Source organism: Oculina patagonica, chromosome 2 (genome assembly GCF_052425735.1).
Source record: "Oculina patagonica isolate OP01 chromosome 2, crgOcupat, whole genome shotgun sequence".
NCBI lineage: Eukaryota > Metazoa > Cnidaria > Anthozoa > Scleractinia > Oculinidae > Oculina > Oculina patagonica.
In genome coordinates this window covers 7493623-7515633 of record NC_135759.1, presented here as the reverse complement: position 1 = coordinate 7515633, position 22011 = coordinate 7493623, and the positions used below count along the sequence as shown (strand labels likewise).

The following is a 22011-nucleotide window of genomic DNA, read 5'->3' as shown; positions in this document are numbered from 1 at the left end:
TAATGAAAAGCTTTCGAGAGCCGAGAAATTAGCAATTCTGTTCAATGTGCCCATACATTAATTGCTCTGTAATTTATAATTAAATAGGTATCATTAAATAATTTTACGGCTTGAATATTACACCCTTCAACCTAAAATTTGGCATGAAGTATCTCTGTTTGACTTTCAATAACCCTATATTTTTGTTTTTGATGAAAATCTTTCAAGTGCCGAGAAATTTGCAATTCTGTGCAACGTGCCCATACGTTGCTCTGTAATTAATAACGAAATAATTATCATTAAATAATTCTACGGCTTGAATATTACACCTTTCAGTCTAAGTATCTAAGTTTGGTATTAGGGTAGCCTATTCTCTGCAATTAATGTGTCACTCAGGGCGAAGGTCTTATGTGCTTGACACTCCCCGAAGAAGTAGTACTGCTATACTCTTCCTCTTTCATGGATGTGGCGTTCATGGTGTTTTTTAACTACATGTAAACGGATGATCTCGGAGAGTCGATAACAATGAAATAAAGTTTCAATGTTATAACCGACCATGAAAACCACAAAAATGATTGTCACTATCATGTTTGTGCGGTTGCCCCTAGATAAATAATTAAATAAACAACTGTCTTTGTTGAAGGCTGAGGAAAGTTTGTGTAACGCACTCCATATGACTCCGATAACTTTTATATTCTCCGATACTTGTGTGTGATATAATTGACCAAAGATGAAGTTTTTAGCATGGTGTTCCTATATTTTTGTCAAAGCTTTTATTTCTGCTGGGAAAATTCAAACATGTTTTTTTAAAAGCTCGTACCACTGACTGATTAACGTTATTCCTATTAAAATAAAGTTTCATTTGTTACATTCTTACTGTACACCACCAGGGCACCAATTCACAGTTTGCCTAAAGTCTAATTTGTTTGCACATTTCAATTCTCTACGGTTCCTGTGTTATTTGTATGTTACGTTTTTTTTTTGTATACACATTTCTCAGTACTGTTTGTAATATTTAAAACCATGATTGTAGAAATAAATATATGTATAAATTAATGGATCGATTTCTGTTAGCAACTGGAAATTTGCAAGCTTTGCGACTTGATGACTTACTAGTTGCGGTAACATGTGGTGTACGCCACATTCAAGTTATTAAGCGATGAATTGCTTGATAGGGATATATCAAAGAATCAGTTAACAGATTTACGTCCCGGAGTTTTCTCAAACAACACTAAGCTTGAGTTTTTGTAAGTAGAACTTTTTTGACTCTATAAAATTGGCATTTATTCGATCCAGGTGTGTCTTTTCTTGCGTATTGCAATATGTTTTATGGTTAATTTCGTTTTTTTTTTCTTACTAGATTTTTACAAAATAACTTGATAAGCTATATACCAACAAAGGTGTTTAGCAACCTCGCAGAACTTGAATATTTGTAAGTATGAAAGTTCGATACCATTCACCTCGTTACAACAAAAGCGTAGATTTTTTAAAATCTTTATATATATATATATATTTTTTTTATACAACTGGCCAAGTACTCGGGTAAACGAGTAACTAAATATAAAAGTGGACAAGGGAATGTCCGATTCCTGTTAAACGACGCTCCGATCCAATTGAAATATTACGGAAATTATCCAATCCGTTTTGCTAGTACTGCCTTAAATACCCCAAAATACCTTTCCTCAATAAAATGACACGATAACGGTTTTTAAAAAATAACTACTCTCAAAGCACGATCCATTTCAGGGTTGATTAATTCTAATAGCAATCGTGATAAGGTAAGTCAATGGTCAGGTACAACAAATGTAATTTCATTCGACCTGCGAAAATAAACCCTATGCGAAAGAGGCGAAATGGTCCGTCCATTGGTCAACGCAGCGCAAGATGGCCCAGTTTCTCGGCGACTTTTAATTTCAATCCCCTGACAGCTGTTATAACAGTAATTGTGTTAGCACTGTATCACTTAATGCAGTAGTTGTTAACTTATAAGCCCATTGAATTATAGTTTCGGAAGTGCTAAGAAGTCAATTACAATTACATTTACCTTAGACCAAGGGTAGTCTCTCATTTTACTCGGGTCAGTCCAACGGGCGAGCACTCAAGATTCCGAGAAAATCATTTATGTCAGGGTCGACGCCTCGCTCGTTGTATCTCCTCGTGCCCTTTAAATGTCGCTAAGTTCTGTACATGGAAAAGTTTCTATCACTGGTACTTTTGTTGATCTGGGCTTGTTCACTCGTTTTATGTATTCTGGGTAGATGTTAATCAACTAGCGCCAAAAAATGTTTGGTAATAAAGATCAATGGAAATACTAGCCTTGATCATGAACTTCTGTTATTTGAAAACGGTCAATTATGCTAACCCTTGGACGTTCAAGGAGGGGGTGGGGGGTGGATGCCATCCCCCATAAGTTAAAAAAACGATGAAACGTTCAGTAGCTGTTCATTCATCATTTGTGTCAACCATTTGTCCATGATATAATACAAGCAGGTCTTGCCAAAAATCGTCATATTTAATTTTTTCTTTGTTTTTTTTTTTTAACAAAATTGCACAATTTGTTAATTTTTACAATTTTTTAACATTCCATAAGCATTCTGGCTTGATTTTGCATCAAATTCTGTTATTTTGTGACTTTCCAACAAAATGTTGAAATCTAAGATAGCGGCCCTGATTACGTCACGTGACGTCGTGTGACGTCACGGTGAATTAAAATTATACCACCTTGTAGAGCAAGTTACGGCCTTTCTTTTCAGTGCAAAATAATTTCGCTTCGCGTTAATATAACGAAAACTCCGGGGTGGGATTCCACCCCCCTTCTACAATAGCGGGGGTATGAATTTGCTTGTACGTCCGAGGGTTAAAAATTTGTTAAATGTTTCGTCTCACTATACAGTTTGAGCAAGTCTCGAATCAAACGTTCGACTGTAATGAATAGTCTTAATGATTAACCTGAGCTTATTTACATTAGTTTACATAACGTAACACTGTAACGGCGTTTACGCCCGTGGTGTACTCTGCCAGCCTGTAGCTAGGTTGTGTGCTGCTGGGCCCCTAAGACTCTTTAAACTATATTCAGCTGCCTTTTTTGCACCCTTTTCTAGACTAACCAATTAATAGCCCAAGCCTATCCTGGAGGTTAGAGCTATTTATCCACTCTTTAACCAATTGCAAGCCAAACCAATTACAGGCCCTGTAACCGTCAGCCATATTGATTTGTTTCCAAAACATTCTTTAACGCAATTTAAACACTTTGGTGCTTTATCACTCTTGCTAGTTGTCATTCCTGAAAAGTCAATACAGCAAGTATGTATTGTATATGAATTGGCTAGGCAGTCACAACTGCTATGACCCCCTTTTTAAATTATTTTACAATTATTTCAAAAACTTTGTAGAAAAAATGTGTTCGTTGTAATTAGTAACATTAAAAAAAAAAAATGGAAATGTCAATGTTTATGGCTGGTAACTATCTTGAATTTATAATTTATTTATATTAATTGCCCTTAAAAGCTATTTTAAGAAGAAATAGGTGTTATGTGTCATATTTGCCATAAAAAAACACAGTTCAGTGGCTTCGATATTCTGTCTGTGCGTGGTAGATTCTAAAGCATGGTGCAACACACTATCCTGGCCTTTCCCAACAGTCACCACAGGATATCGGGACTCCTTTCTTCTTCTACTCCGTATAAACAAATCACTCACCTCTTCTGGGGAATCTGTTTCAAAGGGGTGGAAGATCTGCACCACCTGAAGCAAGTAGTGTTGAAATTGCTTCCATCTTCCTTCTTTAAAATGGCGTATTAGGGCTTTTTTTAGGACCATATATTCATAAAAAATAATGGAGCAAGAAATGAAAAATCTGAGACACCGTTTTTTAGACCAATACGTGTAGATCAAATTCCACATAAAAGTTAACCCTATTCAGACCGGGGGGGGGGGGGGGGGGCTTTTGAGGCCCGCGCTGACTTTGAACTTTAATAACTTTTTTAAGATTTAACCAAACGCTGCCAAACTTTCTGAGTTTTCCTAAAATTTATCTGGCAACAATTTGGTAGGGTTGGATGATGTGTCAGGAACTTGACATCACCATGGCAACGACATTTTGACAGGCATGTTTTCTCAAATTTGTAATTTTGCGTGTTTCTGTTAATAAAAATCAACTTAAATGGAATTATTTTTTCATTTTTACGGTTTTAAAGCATATTTTTATTCATTTTGAGTACTTTGCAGTGATTTTGGGTGGTTTTCTGGCATTTTGGAAGAATTTTGAAATCCAAGACGGCGGCTGTTTTGACATCATGATGTAATTGTCACGTGATGTGACGTTACCATCCCACGTGACGTATACCAAAAGTTTCATGGTGATTGCTTTAATATTCTGAAAGTTACATAGGGGGGGGTCTTCCGAAGCCCCCCCCCCCGGTCTGAGAAGGTCCAAAAAAGCCCGGTCTGAATAGGGTTAAGGCGCTAACGTTAATGTGTTCTCAAATAAACCTTATGTAGCGCAACATCAAAATTGCGAACAAAATGCTGACGTTGCTTATTATGGTCTATATGATCAAAACGAAACCCAAAATTACAATCTTCATTCTTCATTCAAGATAGTCAGGTCTCTATGCCTGTTCGGCACTCTCAAATCGGAAAAAACTTGTAATAAAACAATGGCTCGCCTATCGCCTCGCCATTGTTAACGCCCATACAGATCTCCCGCTCATATTTTATCTACTACTTAAAGATTTTTAAAATTATCTGTATTTTAATAGTACAAGTTGCAAAACTAGTATCCATGTGCTTGAGTAAACTATCATTTGGTCATTAAAATGTAAAAATGTAAAATATATAAATAAATATATAAAATATCAAATATCAAATAAAATATCAAATATCAAATGTAAAACTTCGTTTTACATTTGATTGTCTTATTTTTGAAATGATTTTTATTCACGAACTGAGACCTAGTCTCAATGTACAATCTGACTCTATACGTGCGAAAGTTTTTAAATAACATTTATTTATTAGCTTTGCATGCCTTTTATTGTCTTTAGCAACTACGTTGTAAATTATTTTTACTTAAATTTTTACATATTTTTACTTCATTGATATTTCTTACACATTGTTACCTCTTTGTAGCTATATATATCTATGCAAATTTTATTTCTTACACTTAGCTTGATAATGACCGAAGATCGGTCGAAACGTCGCTTATTTTTACCGTTAACTTTTATTGTGAAATGTTTTAAAAACCCTTATTGATAAGGATTGTTATTATTGGGATGCCTTAGGGCATCCTAGTTGTTTTCAGGGTGCGTGTGTATTTCCCTTGGGAATGAGGATAATTGGATTAACAACCGAAATAACTAATAACAGCATCATATATTGGTCCCTTGGGTGTTGGGTAAACCGGTTTTGGCAAGGTTGGGTCAAATTGTGAGGAATTGAGGAAAACAGGTTTTGATGCGGAAGACAAGGAAATTAGTCAAATGCATGAGCTCGAGGATAACTGGTTTTGCAAGGTGATTGATTGATTGTTTCTATTTTTGTGTTCAGCTGCGTGTAAACAAAAGCGCTTAAAAGTTGCTTTTAATTAACCCGGGAATAAACCGCCCGAACTAGCAAACATCTAAATTATTCAGTTACAGTTGGACTCTCATTCCTCGTATCGTTCGAGCGACTGGCGGAAATACGTTGACTATGTTAATATGATAAACAAAAGCGAATTCTTTTGGTATTTTCCTTCGTGAAAGCTAAAATTCCTTGCCATTCCGTCAAATGTCTACACTTTCAGTGCGTTGCTGATTAAATCAGCTAAATCAGTTAGTTAATACATGCGGCTGACTTTTCCCAATAACATTAAATCAATATACAGTACTGCATTTGACTTAAAATTGAAACAAAGTTTTATTAACAAAAGAGTGTTTGTTTGACTTAAGTAAACTGTAGAAAAGAGTACTCGTGAATTAAGACGTTTTTTTTTTGCCACTTTTGTGTCTTACGTGATGTCTGTTGAAATTTAATTAACAATGAAGTAAACACGCTAAGAGGTCGCTTTATATTTTTTGCCAATACATTGCTTTATCCGAACTTTAGAAGCATTGTAGTCGCCAAAAAATTTCAATATTTTTGGGGGTTGCTAAAGATTATCCTTTCGATATTTAAAGAACATGAAAAAAGAGTTTGTTCGCCTTCAGTACAACGTGTTGACATTGCGGTAACGAGCGTTCTTCTATTTGGATAGTAGACATGCTGTGTAAATAGTTCACATCGAATCCAAAACAAAACGTTTCGTTCCTCGTGAAACCAAGCAAAAACAGCAACGCGCCTTTTTTCACGAGCCTTATTTTTAAAGTAATTTTTATAATGCACAGTTCTTTCTTTTAGAATGATTCTCGGAAACATCAAAGGAAGAAATTTCTGCGGAATAGTTTGAATTATAATATTCGATATTACAAACTTACAAAATGCTTCCCGAGAAAAAAATTCGTTTTCTATTGGAGGGGGTTGCCACTCGCTCACCGGTCGTCGATTTTTTTTCGAGTTTAAGTCTTTTGTCGATCTTATTTTTTTCGCTCGTAGTGAGAAGTGCCGAGATTGAGACATGCACTTTACCCGAGGGACAATAAGAGGGAGCCTTATCAGATTCTGCACCGTGGTATTCCTCTTTAGTGTGTTGTCAAGGCACCATGAATTAATTTATTGAGATGTCGTTCATGTTTACGGTCCTTCAATGTTCTCAGTTTTAAAAAATCTTATCCTGAACTATATCAGTGACTATATCCGCTGTTGCCCTTACCATAAAAAAACTATAACGTTATTTTATTAAAACATATTTACGGCATCCCTATTTGTTGCTACTTTTCCAGCAACAAATCTACTTGTTATTATTATTATTATTATTATTATTATTATTATTATTATTATTATTATTATTATTATTATGATTTTCCGTAGAATGCTTTCAGATAATCCTGTCAAGTCAATTTCTTCTGGGGCGTTCGTTATTCCAAAAAGAAAGCTTACCATGTAAGTAAATCTCTTCACTGTTCTTAATAAGTTCAGCTACTTCCAATTAGTCGTGGCCTGGGTGAATGGAGCCCCTCCCCACGGTTTTCGTTCTATTAAGGAACACCGGAATTATTTTGCACTGCAGAAAACCCGTCGCTTACTCTACAGATGACGTAATTTTGTGCTGGCTGTGACGTCATGTGACGTCGCATGTCGTTATTAGAGCCACCATATTGAATCAGCCATCTTGGATTTCACAACCGCATATCAAAATTTTCGCAAGGGATGAATGAACAGCTACTGAAAGTTTCAGCTAACATTAAAATTTTGAAAGTTTGTGACCTCGACCACCGAGATTGTTTTTCTTTTTTTTTTTAAAAAAAATTAGAAGACTTGTAGGGAAAACAAACTACATCGGGTTTCCCATCTACCTTAAAGCTATTAATGAGCTAATGCCAAAGGCATTTCATTTACAATCTATGTTTGGTAACTTAGTGATTTTACTTCCATTTAGTTATATGATACGGACGGACTTAAAAACAGTGAGTCTTCGATCTTTCACTAAGGAATTTTTTAATCTGACAGCAGACATGTAAGTTTGGCACAACAATGTGTGAAGCACTTCAAGTATTCGAGGGCGAACATCCCGCTGACAAGCCAAAAAACACGTTTCTCCACAGACTGATCTAGAAACTTGAATCACTTATTCAACACATGCATATATCCAAACATGAATCCTCCATCGCACGACAAAAAAAAAAAATTAAAATGTCACAGCGACGCCAAAAAAAAAAACACATGATGGGTGTAACTCCAGAAAAAAATCTAAATGTCCTCTCGAAGGTCAATTCCTCCAACTATATTATCAGATTGGACAACAATAAATTAACTTGATAACCAATCAGTGTAGGTGCTTGTAGAAATGAAAGCCATTATGTGCTTATCTCGCCTATTACAAAGCAAACAGCTTTACAGCTGTTTTATCAAGTTTTGACGAAATATCTCTTGTGCTCTGTAGAAGCATGGAAGATGGAAAAATCGGCAGCGTGAAATTTCTGGGTTCTAATCAGGAAGAACGTTGTATTGTACAGCTGTATGTAATTTACCGTAACAATTTGTAAATGTTTATTATTCTTTCGATTTAAAGAGTATTTCTTTATTTATTGTAGGGTAAGAGGTGCGAAGGCCTACTTGCTAGTGCACTGGACCCGGGATTTAAGGGTCCCTCGTTTGAGTCAATGTGTTGACTCAAAGTAGCAAGCGAGACATTTATCTTCACAGTGTCATACACTCAGAGAGAATACCGGCAGGGTATAGTGGGAACCAAAATAAGAACGTATAGCGTAAGATCAAATAGCATTCCATTCAGTAGAAGTAACAAACACTCTTAGTCACTTCACGCTGTGAAAAGAGGATAAGTTTCGGCTGCATGAGCTATTGTCCATTGCATCGACTTTATAATTTTTATAACAAGACTTTAAATTTCCTTACTGAAGCTTAATTTTAAAATTCATATTTTAGTGGTCTAGGTAGCTCGGAGCACATAAACATTCCTGACTACACCACACGGGAGGCCTTTCGCCGAGCTGGATTTGCAAATAGAGGGAAAACTGAATACGAAGTTGGTCCATGTCCAACGGGAACGTTTCTCGATGCCACTGTTAGCGATATTAGTAAGCTCCAGTGTGTGGAATGTCCTGTGGGTAAGTCTTCCATACAATACTTATAATAGTCCGGCGGATAAGTGAAAGTATTGTGCACTTTATGATAAAAGCATGAAACTTGGCACACTAATACTATAAATCATGGGGAATATTTCAAAGATTGTAGGCATCCCGGATCTGGCCTTTCTCAGGGGGGGGGGGGGGGGACTTTTTCAAAATGGCCGCCAGCCAGATCTTTTGTTACGACAACATGGAACAAAGCGACTTGGTACAACGTCAAATTGTCGTTTTCATGATATATACTTATTGATCTAACACCAAAGATAAGAAATATAGCATCAAAATTTCTTTGAAAGTGTCTTACAGACTTTGAGTGGTCATTTCTAGGCTAAAATTACACAATATGCAAATTTATGATTTCATTACACTCATATCAAATAAACCCCGAGATTTGCTTTATTACTGTTCTAAAGTAAGCTCAGCGATACAATGATTTCAACCAACAAGTGTCCCTGACATTCGTGGCGCTGACAGCCACCACGGTTGCATTAGAATATACAGGGCAGATTTACTTTTACACATCTTCACCGTCCTTTACAGCGTTTAGCACATCCACTCATTGTGGGAGGTGACGACTGGCTTTCATGTTAAAAAAACACTTCAAGGTCAGCGTCACGCACTTGACTGGCGATACCGTATGTTGAAAACAAATACTGGTCCCGTCTCATAGTCAGTAGCTACGACTGCTGTGTAAGGGTTTTTGCTTTATCAAGACGCCACTAGAAAACTCAAATTATTCTGTCCTATTACTGAGTCGAGTTGTGCGTTCTACTTTTCTGCTGTTAAAGAGCTCGTTGCACTGGTGTTCGCTAAGATCGTTCAAATGACGGACAGAATCGATGACTGCTGCATTCATTACCTTCTAAGTACCAAGAACTAAAAGATCGTCCTTATTATCCATTGTTTATTGGCCAATAATCCTGGCCATCTCTGTTCCAGACACCCGATCCATCTCAGTAGTGCCGATGCAGTAAGCCCCACTTTTCCATTTGTTTTCACGAAGGCATAGTTCTGTTCATGGCCTTCATCTAAAGCTATCCTAGAGAAGGGTCGCTGTTAACGATGAACTTCGCCTTCCAAAATGCTTTCAGTATTCTGTGGTGCTTGTGTTTATCGAGAAGCATAACCATATCACGCAGGTGAATGGCACTATCATTCAGTGGTCAAGAAAATTTTACAGCCACTGAAGTCTTGTTAAAGCCTCAACAATCAAAAGAAAGTTGCCAGTACGACCAACACGATACTCAGCACATTAAGCTGCCAGAAATTGAACTGTGGACTTTGAAGGGCTCTTTGTTCACACCATTCTTCAAACGATGTACCGCTACATTCTGGCCACTCAAAGTACGATGCCTGTCGAAGCCTATACAGAGCGCAAGCTATTATCTGGTGTGCAAGGGCGGTTTCCTTGACATGCACCGCTTTCAGGAAAGAATTCGAAGTTCCTACTGTCGCTATTTCAGCTTGTACTAGTGCTGACATCCAGTTACTGCCATCAGAAAAATCTCCAAGTGCTTTTAACAATGCCATCTTGTTGTGTTGGCCACTCAGCATTTCTACAAATGACTCTTCCCATATGTTTCTGACCACATCTACTGGATTTGCTTTGTAATCGTGAACAGTGTAAAGGTTGATCAAATGTGATCATAGGAGTTTTCCAAGGATTAAGAACAGCCACAGCCTCTTTCACCACATTCATGGAATGAGGAGTCATCGCCATTGACTTCGGGTCATTCGGGAAAAGAGGAAGAAGGGCACTGACTGCTTCAGGCCATGACCTGGAGTATCTGCTGGTTGTTGTCTTCTTAGAATGCAGCCCAAGATACATTCAGTTCCTTATCACTGGCACTGTCATAATTACCATCGATAATCTTGCTGAGGAGATCGGACCTGTCATTGCCTTCTGTTACAGTATTCGTTATTCATTAGACTGCAGCTGGACTGTTTCAGTCCACAAACTTCTGGAACAGGAGGCTTGTTCTTTGTGACAGTGGCAAACAGTACAAGTGTGTAGCTGTACGGTCTTGCCAGACCTGGAGATAGAAACGCATGATTGCTCTGTGCCAGGCTTTTCAGTGTCGGGATACTGAAACAGTGTTATGCCTGTCCCATGGAAGGATCCATGTGCACTAGTTGCTGTCGGATCATGGTCAATTTTTTCGACTGCTGATGTCGTGAACACACCAATGCTTAGTGTAGACGGGCGTCTCGAAGTGGCTAATGGCATAGTTACCAAGGTCTCCAGAAAATCCCAGGACACGTTCATATGAAACAGATAATCCCAGCCTGTAAAGTGTATCCACTAGATCTTTTGATCTTGTTCTTGAGTGTACTAATGCACCTAGAAATAATGGCAGTGGCATCTCCCATTGTTCGAAATGTCTGGTGTGAAGAGAGTTGTTGACGCCAGCGCTCACAACTGTTATACATTATGAATTGCGAATGAAGATACATAGCAAGTTGTGACAAGTAGCTTTGTCGTTAATGTTACTCCCACACATGATAATTGTAAAAAGCATAAGCAACGATTGAGATTTTCCGATGTTTTCATTGGCCACATACAGCAAATATCTACCTTCATTTTATCCTTCAAATTGAGACAAATTTGTGGATTTTTTTTCAGTCTAGTAGAATGATCTACTGAGGAGTCCCGTCCAAGCTGATGAACTCTATCAGTGTAAGCGGCTTGTATATATGAAGGAATTAAAAACCAGTTTAAATGCTTTATCAAGAAAGGCAAAAAAGGGAACAAGATACTATTATAAAATCAGTGTGAATGAATTCTTTTAAAAATCTAATTTGCATAAAGTCCAAAATGACAACAATTCTCCAAAAACATTTCAAAATTTCAATTTTTGTACAATTTTCTAAATTCTTGACTTTCTTTAAAAATGATCAACCTTAAAAATATTAATTAAACCTTTCAATAAGTAATTTGGCAATATGCTCTCATAATAAAGATTCTGGCTGGCGGCCATTTTGAAAAATACCCCTTCCCCCCCGGAAACGATCATATCCAGATTGCCTATAATCTTTAAAATATTCCTCATGACTTATAATATAAGTGTGCAAAGTTTTATGCTTTTATCATAAAGTGCACGATTAGTCCCTAAAATGACACTTATCCACTGGACTATAATCCATGTTTTCAGATTAGGTGAAAGGAAATAACAATCATAATAACGGGCTTACTTTGTTTTTCAAGTGAAAGCCAAACATTGACGATAAAGAGAGCTCAAGCTATACGTTTAAATTGACAACTGTTAACATCAAACTTTTAAGAAGTGCATGGTTGCAACAATAGGTCTCCAGTATGTGGGAATATCTACTAATAATTTTGAATTCCAGGTTACAAAAAATCCAAAAACCTTTTCTTTCCTTCTAGGAAAGTACTCTGAAGTAATATAACATCCAATTTGAATGAAAAAAAAAAAGAAAACTTTTTACTTGTAGAAAGAGCTCGTAAGCTGTTTAAGCGTGATAGAGATTGCCTATTAATTTGCCTATCTTTTTATTCCTTACGCATATTCTCACTCTATCTTTATGCTTTCGATTATTTGCTCTCTTTAATTGTAGCTGGTTTTCTTTATTATTTTTTTGTGTCTACATTGACTCTAGTTTCCTTCCACGGTACTTTAGTGTTACTGCTTCAATTAATGATGTTATTAGCAGAATGAGGATATTGTGTCCTTGAATACCTGTTTCCCTGTTGTATTTGTTGTTTTCTATAAGGATGTTGGTGATGACGATGATGATGATGACAAGAACGAAGTTGTTGTTATTGTTTTTAGTTAAAATTTTGAATAGAAAGGGTATCAGTTGGCCCTTCCTTTAATTTGTGGGTGTTACACTCAAACAACATTCCTCGCATTAAGAAACGTTGTTATGTTACCACTTTAAAAAGTAATGTTTGTTGTTTTCTCGATCGTTTTATAGGTGGATTTTACTCGGATACCAAAGCCTATGTAGGCGAGAGCTGCCTGAAATGTCCCAATGGAACTTTTGTCCCATATAATAAAGCACCTGGAGAAAGGGCACGAGATTGCATTGCTTGCCCGCAAGGTAAAAAACGTGATGATCACTGGATAAAGAACGGATCAAAAAAATGAGATATATAAGTTTAATTCATGTTACTAGCCGTAACCCTTTCTAAAGAAACAACTAAAACAGATTATTGTGGGATATGTATATTTCGGTACTCGCGAAAAATATCGCGCTTTCGATACTTTCGATAATCCCGCATGGTTGACCAAACAGACAGAAGGGGGTCTGTCTAACTCTTTCAAGGCCACGTCTCTTAATCGCTTACGATCAAAAGACACCTTTTCAAATCTAGAATTAAAAGAAATGAATCTAGAGAATAATCGACGGCAAAAAAAGCGGACATTGAGATCTTAAAAGCGACCGACCGTTCTTTGAGGTCTAAAGTCTTCAGCCTAAACTCTCTAACCCAAACTACGACGTTCAAAAGGGGTTTTCAGAATCTGCACACGCAGTTAAATACAGGAATTGCTCCGGGCACGAAAAGAGAGAGAAAAAAAAATAATGCATATGCAAAGGGTGCCGAGATGGAGTCGAACTCGCATCCTCTCACACACATGCAAACTTCGTTACCACCACGCCACCTGGGAACTGACTACCACACAGAAATAAGTTTAACTATCTTTAACAACTTCAAGTAAAATGTTTTTTTTTTTTTTTTTTTTTTTTGTGATGAGACTGGAAGTATACCTCAGTTCAAATTGTATTTATTTCGTTTGCTGAAGCTGTTACTCCTTACTGCCTTGAAAATTAACTGATGGCTCTTTTATTCTCTTACCAACATTTATTTTACAAAAAAATGCGATGATTGATCCTTCAAATCTAACATGCAGTTATGCCGGATGTTTGCCAATTACAGTCGACTCCCAGTAACTCGAACCCTCGCTAACTCGAACCTTGCGCCAAGTCAAACCAAAATCGATTTCCCCTAGAGTTCCGTCATACATTATCGTAATTTTACCAACTGTAATCGACACTCGACAACTCGAAGCTCCCGCTAACTCGAAGCAATTTCCGCTTCCCTTCAGGTCAATTTCTATATAATTCTATCCTCGATAACTCGAACCATGTCTGTCAATACGTGACAAGTCAAAACAAACAGTGTACAGTGTAGTCCAAAACATTGAATTGATTTTGACGCAGCCGTGAAATCTTTTTCCTTTTTTACAATACACAAATGAAAACGTGTCATTCCAGTTTCGCTGGTTTATGGTACATTTAACTACAGTGCATTGTTTCTTGGTATAGGGTTGCTGCTTATCTCCTTTTTCAAAATGTCAATAAATCTCTCGTGTCTCCTGAAGTGTATTTTGCATGATACTGATCTATACAGTAATTTCAAAACCTATAGTTCCATTTTAACTCGAAATCCCTATTCTGTAAATGAATATGATTAAAAACACACCGTATGAATAGAAAAACAGCAAATCCCAGTTTTTCCTCCTTTGTTCTCAACTCCCGTTTACTCGAGTTCCCAACAACTCGAACTTTTTTTCGACTTCCCGTTAAAGGTTTGAGTTACTGTAAATGTTGTAAAAAGACAATACCAAAATACCAAAACCAACCAAATATCTGGTCGATCACTGTCAATGGAATATTTTCCCAAGGGCTTAACTAGTTTTCATAATACTGAAAGGAAGAATAAACATTGAGGATTTTGATGGAAACATCTCATTATCATAGGCTTCTTGTGCCAAGGATTATTATTATATGTCGCTTAAAACATATTTTATTTTAATTTATGATTTCCACGTATATTGTAGGAACAAATACAAGCATTTTTGCCGGATATAGAGCCTGCAAGTGCTTGAGCGGATTTTACCGCACTCATCTTTTTGAAGGCTGCAAACAATGTGATCAAGCTGGGCTCAAGTGTGTTGATGATTATGCTACTCTCGAACCTGGTTACTGGTGGAACTGGAGAAACAAAACACACAAACTAGTATATGAAAATTATACCGAGAATCTCGTCAATACCACTCCTGTTGTAGGCATTAACTCGCCGTATGGCAGGAATTCTTCGCGAAACGAAGCCGTCATTGAGTACCCTTACGTACTGCCCAAGCCATATAAATGTCCAAGAAAGGAATCGTGCATGGGAGGTCTAGACGCTAGATGTGAGGATGGCTATGAAGGTCCATTGTGTGAAGTGTGCCAGGCTGGATTCTATAAACAATTGCAAACATGCAGGGAATGTCCAACAAAGTACTGGATGGCTGGTCAGCTGTCAATTATTGCAACCATAATTGCAGTAATAATTGCTATTGTGATGTGGACAAGCAAAAAGAAAAGAAAGAAGAATGCTGGACGCTCTATAGTTGATATCATTCTTGGAAAGTTGAAGATCGTTATTGGTTTTTATCAAGTAACATTTGGAGTTTTGGAAGCCTTTGCCTACATTAAGTGGCCAGGTCCACTTGCAGTTATGAGTGACTATTCCGAAATTTTGCAGCTGAACGTACTTCAGATTGCCCCAATTCAATGCTTATTTCCTGGTGTAAAAGTTGAAGCATTTGGAAGCTTATTTGCCATTCTCGCCATGAATGCTGCCGTTATCGTTATATCTCTCGTTATCTACTGGCTAAGAAAGTTCTTTCTGATGCGGAGCAGTTTGGATGAAAGGGATCTTGTGGCGAAAACATCACAAGCGAAAGAACTTATCTACAGAAACTTGTTTTTCGTCCTTTACGTCACATACCTTAGTACCTGCTCAAAGACGGCAAATGTCCTTCCACTTGCTTGTCGGGAACTTTGCGACGACGACAACGTAAAAAATTGCCAAAAGTTCCTTAAAGCAGACTACACCATAAGGTGTAAAGATCCAGGGTACAATCGTTTGGTTGTCGTCGCATACGTCGCTGTGACGTACATCATCTTTCTGCCGACTGCATCGATTATAGTTCTTTGGAAACAACGAAAAGTCGTTGGTGAAAGAGAAGCTGAGGAGCAAACATCTGAAGAAAAAGGAGAAATCGAGGAAGTTTCCAAGGGATTGCAATTCCTATTTGAGAACTATAATTCTCATTCGTGGTATTGGGAATTAGTCGAGACTGTTCGAAAGGTGGTATTGACATCCGGCTCGATCCTTGTGGGAGGACATAGCAGGGCTTATGTTGGACTGGCGTGTATCGTGTCAGGTCTCTATGGAATGTTCTTTGCCTATGTCCACCCCATAGTGGATCCATTTGAGAACAAGTTGATGCTGTCATCTCTCGCTGTAACATTCGTAAACTTGGGAATAGGGTCTGTAAGTAAGATTCCCAAAGAAAACTTACCAGACTCTATCGACCCGTACCTGGACAGCGTGATGTTTCAGATATTAGTGATTGGAGCCAACTCTTTAGTGATTGGACTTCTACTTGGTAAGTGTCGTGTTTTAAAAATATTGAAAAAGTAATCTGCTTAAATATGGGAAAGTAAATACATTTTAAAGGGGTATTTGTTACGGTATTTGGAATCATTTTCTGATTTCTATTAAATCGAAGGAAACTTCAAGGTAATAGTTTTCCAAGATAGAAAAACACCAACAGAGAGACAAAAACCCGAAAATAAACAAGGATGATTTAAACTGAAGAAGGTTAAGACGAATTATGAGAAACAGACAAAAAAATTGCCATTTTTTTAAAGTTGAGTTGTCGGTGTCGTAGCCCCTTTAAAGGAGAGTAGTGGTGGTAATGATATTCACACTAGACTATGTACGGCTTGAAGGCGAACAGGGGAAAGGGAGGGGGTTCTTTTGATTGCGAAGTTAATGTTGTTAGAGGCTGAAAGCCTGCCTTTCGTAAAATGATACAATAATATATTCCAATAGAAAATGGGAAAGTGAGAAGGTAAGAAAATGGTGAAAAAGTAAATGGAAAGCGGGCAATGTAATAAAGCTAAATATGGGTTTAAATCGTGCCTTGTTTTTCTGTTACTATTTAGTACATTTACTTTCATTGTCTTTTCATTTTTTTCATCAAAAGAAAGGAAATATCCTTTGTGGTAAAAAAGTATGTATTCCCGGCCTTGGCGTCATATGTGGGATGTGTTTGTTATTATTTTGCGCCTCTGCTCCCAGTTTCTCCAGTTTTTTCTTCCTCCACAAAAAACACTACTTAATTCAAACTCGATCTGGAATCAGTGAAAAGCGATCGCTTCCAATCCCACTGATTAACGGTTCGAGGAATTGCTGTAAATCCCTGTAAATTGTAAATTCCCAAGTTTCGGTCCGTAGTCCGTTGGTTTGTCCGTCTGCATTTTTGCCCTGTTCTACAGTGCAATAACGTGCCATATTTTGCTCAATCGTGTGCCATATGGTAAAATGGCGCGAAAGTGTAATAATGGTTATTATCAATTGATAACTAATTCAATGCTTCTCTTTTCTTTGCAGTTCAGTACATTGCGCTGATTTATAGAAACCTAAAGGAATGGCGAAAAAATCCAAAATTTTCCTTTTCGTGTTGCCTAGGTCTGCTACTACCTCTGAATGAATTGCAGGGCGAATTACGTGGATTGGTTGGAAAAAATATCTTCAAGCAACAAATGCAAACAGGTAAACTTGGCATGCCGTCGATTACAAGCACGTTAAAAGACAGTGGAGTTGGCGATTTTAGCCTCGAGGAAATCTACGAAGCTAACTTGACAGAAACACAAACGTTTGACAAAGAAGCCATTACCAGCAGTAAAATAAATGAAGTATCCAAACTGAAAGCTAGCATAGTTTACCCTGACAGCGACGTATCCATCGCAGACGTCACAATTCATGAGCCACCAAAGGAGACATATGATATCTCTTTGTGAGCAGGATGGAAATGGCATTCGGATGTCACAGTTTTGACAAGCCCATGATTAAGTTGTTAGTCACATCGAGCGCTTCTCGCATAGTCAAGAAAAAGTAGGTTTTAAGTTCGTAGGTTTTTATTTTTTCGTGCGAAGACTGCATAATTTTGTCGATGTTTTGCCCATATAAACTAGTAGTAATCAGAGATTAGGGGAGTGCGTTCGACCTATAGGTAAAATAGACCCAAAAACCCGATATGATCGGCCTACTAGTAGTATGCCTTTTAAAAACCAAAGTTAGTTACTATGCTTATACCTCACTAAACGCGAGGAGGATATTAAGTGCGAGAAAGATTGTGTGACGAGCCAAAAGAACATAGAATAAATGAAATATAACATACACAAAAATAATTATTTAATTCACTTGACTTGTTATCGTTTGGCACTAAACGAGATTTAAACTTCCACAAACTTCTGGAAATAGTTTCACTTTGATGGAAAATTCCACAGACATAATTCACACAGTAATCCACTACGCGCATATTGCACTCACACAACGATTTCCTCGTGAAAACGTCTAGTGTTTCTACGAATAACGATATATCACAAATTTAAAGAAGTGTTTAAACAATTTTGATCCGTACTATACCCACTCTCGATGCATTTAATTCTAACAATTTGTAGTTTTGTGCAACATATAATTGAAGGAAAATGCGCTGGTTTACCTACGAACGAACTCCATACAAAACTACGCATCGACTTACTCGATTTCCACTCCTTTTATGACGTTCGGTGGCTGAAGACAACTCTGCTACCTATGATGATAACCTTCTAATGTTCTCCATGACATTTTTGGCCACACGTTTTTAACCCTTTTTTCAAGCAAAATAATGTTTTTGTTGGGACGCCATCTTGCCATCTGTGGCTACCAGTTTCCCGGCCGAGATTTGCCCCTGCAAAAATCAATCTGGCGGCCAATCTGGTGTCCATACAACTGCGCGCGCATTACGGCTCGATTCATTCCACATAACAGTACACAGGCATACCAACTCAAAAGACACAGGACGCAAAAACAAAATTAGGCTTGCGCTCTCCTTCGTCGAACGCAATAATGTTTAGACAAAAAATGCTTGCCCTTTTTAGGGTCACAAAACACGTGATGAATACGTAGTTAGTTATTGTTGCGGTTATCGGAAACCCGAGAACAAAACAAATTAGCGTTGTTCATTATAGCTTTCAAAAGAAGTTCTAGATATATTAACATTCTGATGTCGTGAAAATGTAACAATTTACTTTATTATAAATGGATGAAGTATTTTGATAGGCAGCTAGGATGTGAGACAGCCCAAAAGGTATGCGATAATCTAAGAAAAATAGAATACTCTTTAAAGAGTAGTCTATCAGTTGCAAATCGGGATTAATAGTTCTTTTAGTCACGACAAGGTCTTACGGTATTACTTGTAGGATAGAATAAGATTTAATGATACTGTTTCAGTTAAGTAACCAAACATGGAAATACCTAAAACTTGATATTAGAAAAATTGATAGACTAAGAAAATACTTAAGACCTCAAAAATATGTCAAGCTTTTTTTTAGGAATTTGGTTGTTTTGGTAGAAAACACCTATATCATAAGGAATATCGTACTCTTTTTAGTCTCTAGAAAAAAAAACCTTAGGCGTGATGGCGCCATTTATGATAAAGATTTTGGTAGTCTTTTACTTACTAGTTAGGCTTCTTTTTCGATTCCTGGTGGGATTTTCCAGGAAATAAACCAAAGAGCAGTATTCGCTGTAACATTGGTATAATATTGAAGGCGCGTTAATACGTTAGATTGGTTGACGGCCTGAATAGCTAATGACTTCAAAGTTGAGGTAGATGTTGAGGCAGGGCGAGCCACAGCGAAGTGTTCGATAATTCGTGCCACATTGTTGAGATCATGGAGTTGTTTACCTAGAAGCAACGCCTAGGTAGCCAAAATAACCCAAAACAGCAGGTGTATAATTTTCCTGCAAGAAGAACAGTTAGTGGAGTTAACCCATGGGAGAGTCACTGAGATTTAGCAGACTCTCGCTCATAGTTTTCTCAAATCTTATACTCAAACGCAATTATATTAAAGAGAGATACGTTTTAGGTTATAACGGCTTTACTTTAGAACATTTTATATTGCGGAACTGATAAATTGGAAACGCGAAGGTAAGACTGTAATATCGTATAATAGAATTACAACAAAACTTAACAGCAATATTTCTTATCTCATGAAGATACGATTGTAGACTTGGGATAAAATATGTCCAGATTAAACCAATATTATCTCGGCTTATGAAGATAAGCGGTGTTCTGACGTAAAGCCGAAGCTGCCGTTATAGTTTGATTACAAGATAGACATAGTTTCGTCCAAATCTAGGCGCCAGTCACAATATAACTATAGATCTGTATTTAATTCTTTAGTTGAATTACGATATATATAGCAAAACAGCTCAGTGATTCCTTATCCCAGAATGAAGCCCTAAACGTTTCAAGAACGTTTTCACCCACTTTCAGTGCTACATGCAAAGCGGCTTTCCATCGTCATCCATCTTTCAACGTGCTTAACAAAAAACACGGATCGAAATCCGATCCCGTACTTGTGGGCTCATTTGCGTGAAACCAACTCCGGTATGCATCGGTTTTGATTGGCTCATTTCAAAAATTACGTCGATCGAAAGATGATGTCAAAAGACCAGGTCAAAAGATTGATGAAGAAAGACAGCTATTCACGTAACACAATGAAAGCAGGTGATTGTAAATATAAATGTTCCCAACACCTAATATAACAACAAAAATGGATAAGCTTAATATCATTATCATTATAAGCATAGAATATTGCTATAAACATAAATTAACAATATCATTTATGATAAGGAATTTTTTAGTATTTTAGTCACTAACCAAGAAACTGCCAAGGTCTAATAATGGAGTCACTTATAATTAGAAATTTTGTAGTCTTTTTCACTGTGGCGCATTGTTTGTATTTTGCGACCTCAGATAATTCTATTTGTAGGATAAGTGACGTTCATTCCCTTTTTGACAAACATACTTGCCCTGGCCTGCTGTAACGTTAAACCAAGTTAAACTGCACTTTACAATCTTGTAAGGCGAGTCCCTAAAAACAAATTAATGTAGACGAGAAAAAAAAACGTGTCGCACTGCTAGTTATGCACTGAGACGTTTTATTATCTGATTGCTTTCGTTGCTGTAGCAATGTTTGTTTTCGGAAATTTGCTCGGTAATTGTTTGCTTCCTTCAGTACTTTTTCCTTCACTTTTGTTAAACATTTGCAGGAAGCTTTGTAAATTCTTTTTCATTATTGTGCGATATTACACAGACCTGATGACGAATTTCTGTTCCTTTTTTGAAGGGAAAATTTTCTTTATACTTTATGTTTAATTTGGACATCCGATCTTCTCCAAAAAAATCCCCACTATGCGAGTTATAATTAACGTCGAAGTGCTTTCATTCTACTCAATACAGAACCGACGTTCTCAAAGTCTGAAGAACCGTCTACCGAAAACAGCTCGTTACATCTACACGAACGAATCAAATTGACGTTGCTCTTAACAAAGGTACCCTTTCTCATCTTTTTGTACTGAAATTTCTCGGAAAGAGAAAACGTTAACGCTCTTGGAATACGACCTGGTGGCATTTAAGTAACCGGCCAACAAAAAAATAACCTCGACGGTTTAACGTACAAAGTCCGTACTTGCATCGCGCGTGATTTGTGCTCAACTGAGCGATGTTGTTGTAAAAGCGAAATGCTGTCTTACCATTGTTTCCCATATTTCTGATTGATCAAGCATGTTTGTCATTGAAAAGGCTTTTATTTATAAATAAGGTTTTATGCAACCGCCTTATAGTGAAAACATATTGTGTTGTTAAAAGAACACGACAGGACGTCAGAATATTAGCTGTAAAGTGGGTCATGATTTCCTGGGAAAAAGACACAATAAGCCTTAAATAAAGCCAACCTTTTGACCTTAGCTAGTGTGCCTGCTTCTCTCTTTTATAAAGCCTACTTACAGATTGGTTACATCCATGTTTGTTTCGGTATGTGTACTAAGCGTTTCTTTCATTCATTTTCAAGGAATGAATCTCCCATTTTCGTTATTTTTTAATGTAGGCGAATGAGTTCCTACCGCTTCATTTCGTACTTAACATGTGGGCTTGCCATGCACATAAATGGCGTTGCGAACAACAAAATATTCTCAATAGGAGATTACACGTCCCTTTAGAAAGCAGTCGTTTACTTTCGGTAGTGTGAAAAGCATTTCAGATAAATGATGGGAAAACTGCTCTCACGCTACTCCTGCGCTTCGAAAGAATGCGAATGCTTCATAGGATAGGTTCGCCTAATATGGCGTCGAGAGGCCTCCAGTGGTACAGCAATGTGATCAGTATTTGTTTTTTCTATATATCATCAGCTTAACGTTACGTATCAAGTCATTGGAATACGGAGCGGGGGGTGGGAG

General features: G+C 37.3%; 1 protein-coding gene across 1 annotated transcript; it reads left to right on the top strand.

The window, feature by feature from the left end:
- The first annotated feature begins 1384 nt into the window (after nt 1-1384).
- Nucleotides 1385-20659, top strand: LOC144642771 (uncharacterized). The gene is made up of 8 exons (XM_078501840.1): nt 1385-1411; nt 6925-6996; nt 7493-7570; nt 7997-8071; nt 8500-8681; nt 12639-12764; nt 14507-16105; nt 17116-20659. The coding sequence occupies exons 2-8, from the start codon at nt 6926-6928 to the stop codon at nt 17523-17525; spliced, it is 2541 nt and encodes an 846-aa protein (XP_078357966.1). The 5' UTR covers nt 1385-1411; nt 6925; the 3' UTR covers nt 17526-20659.
- Nucleotides 20660-22011: the final 1352 nt, after the last annotated feature.

Excerpts from the sequence above, each read along its gene's own strand:
- LOC144642771 (XM_078501840.1), top strand. The coding sequence starts at position 6,926 with ATGCTTTCAGATAATCCTGTCAAGTCAATTTCTTCTGGGGCGTTCGTT. Across the intron at positions 8,072-8,499 it reads GAACGTTGTATTGTACAGCT|TGGTCTAGGTAGCTCGGAGC; the intron begins GTATGTAATTTA and ends TTCATATTTTAG. Across the intron at positions 16,106-17,115 it reads AGTGATTGGACTTCTACTTG|TTCAGTACATTGCGCTGATT; the intron begins GTAAGTGTCGTG and ends TTTTCTTTGCAG.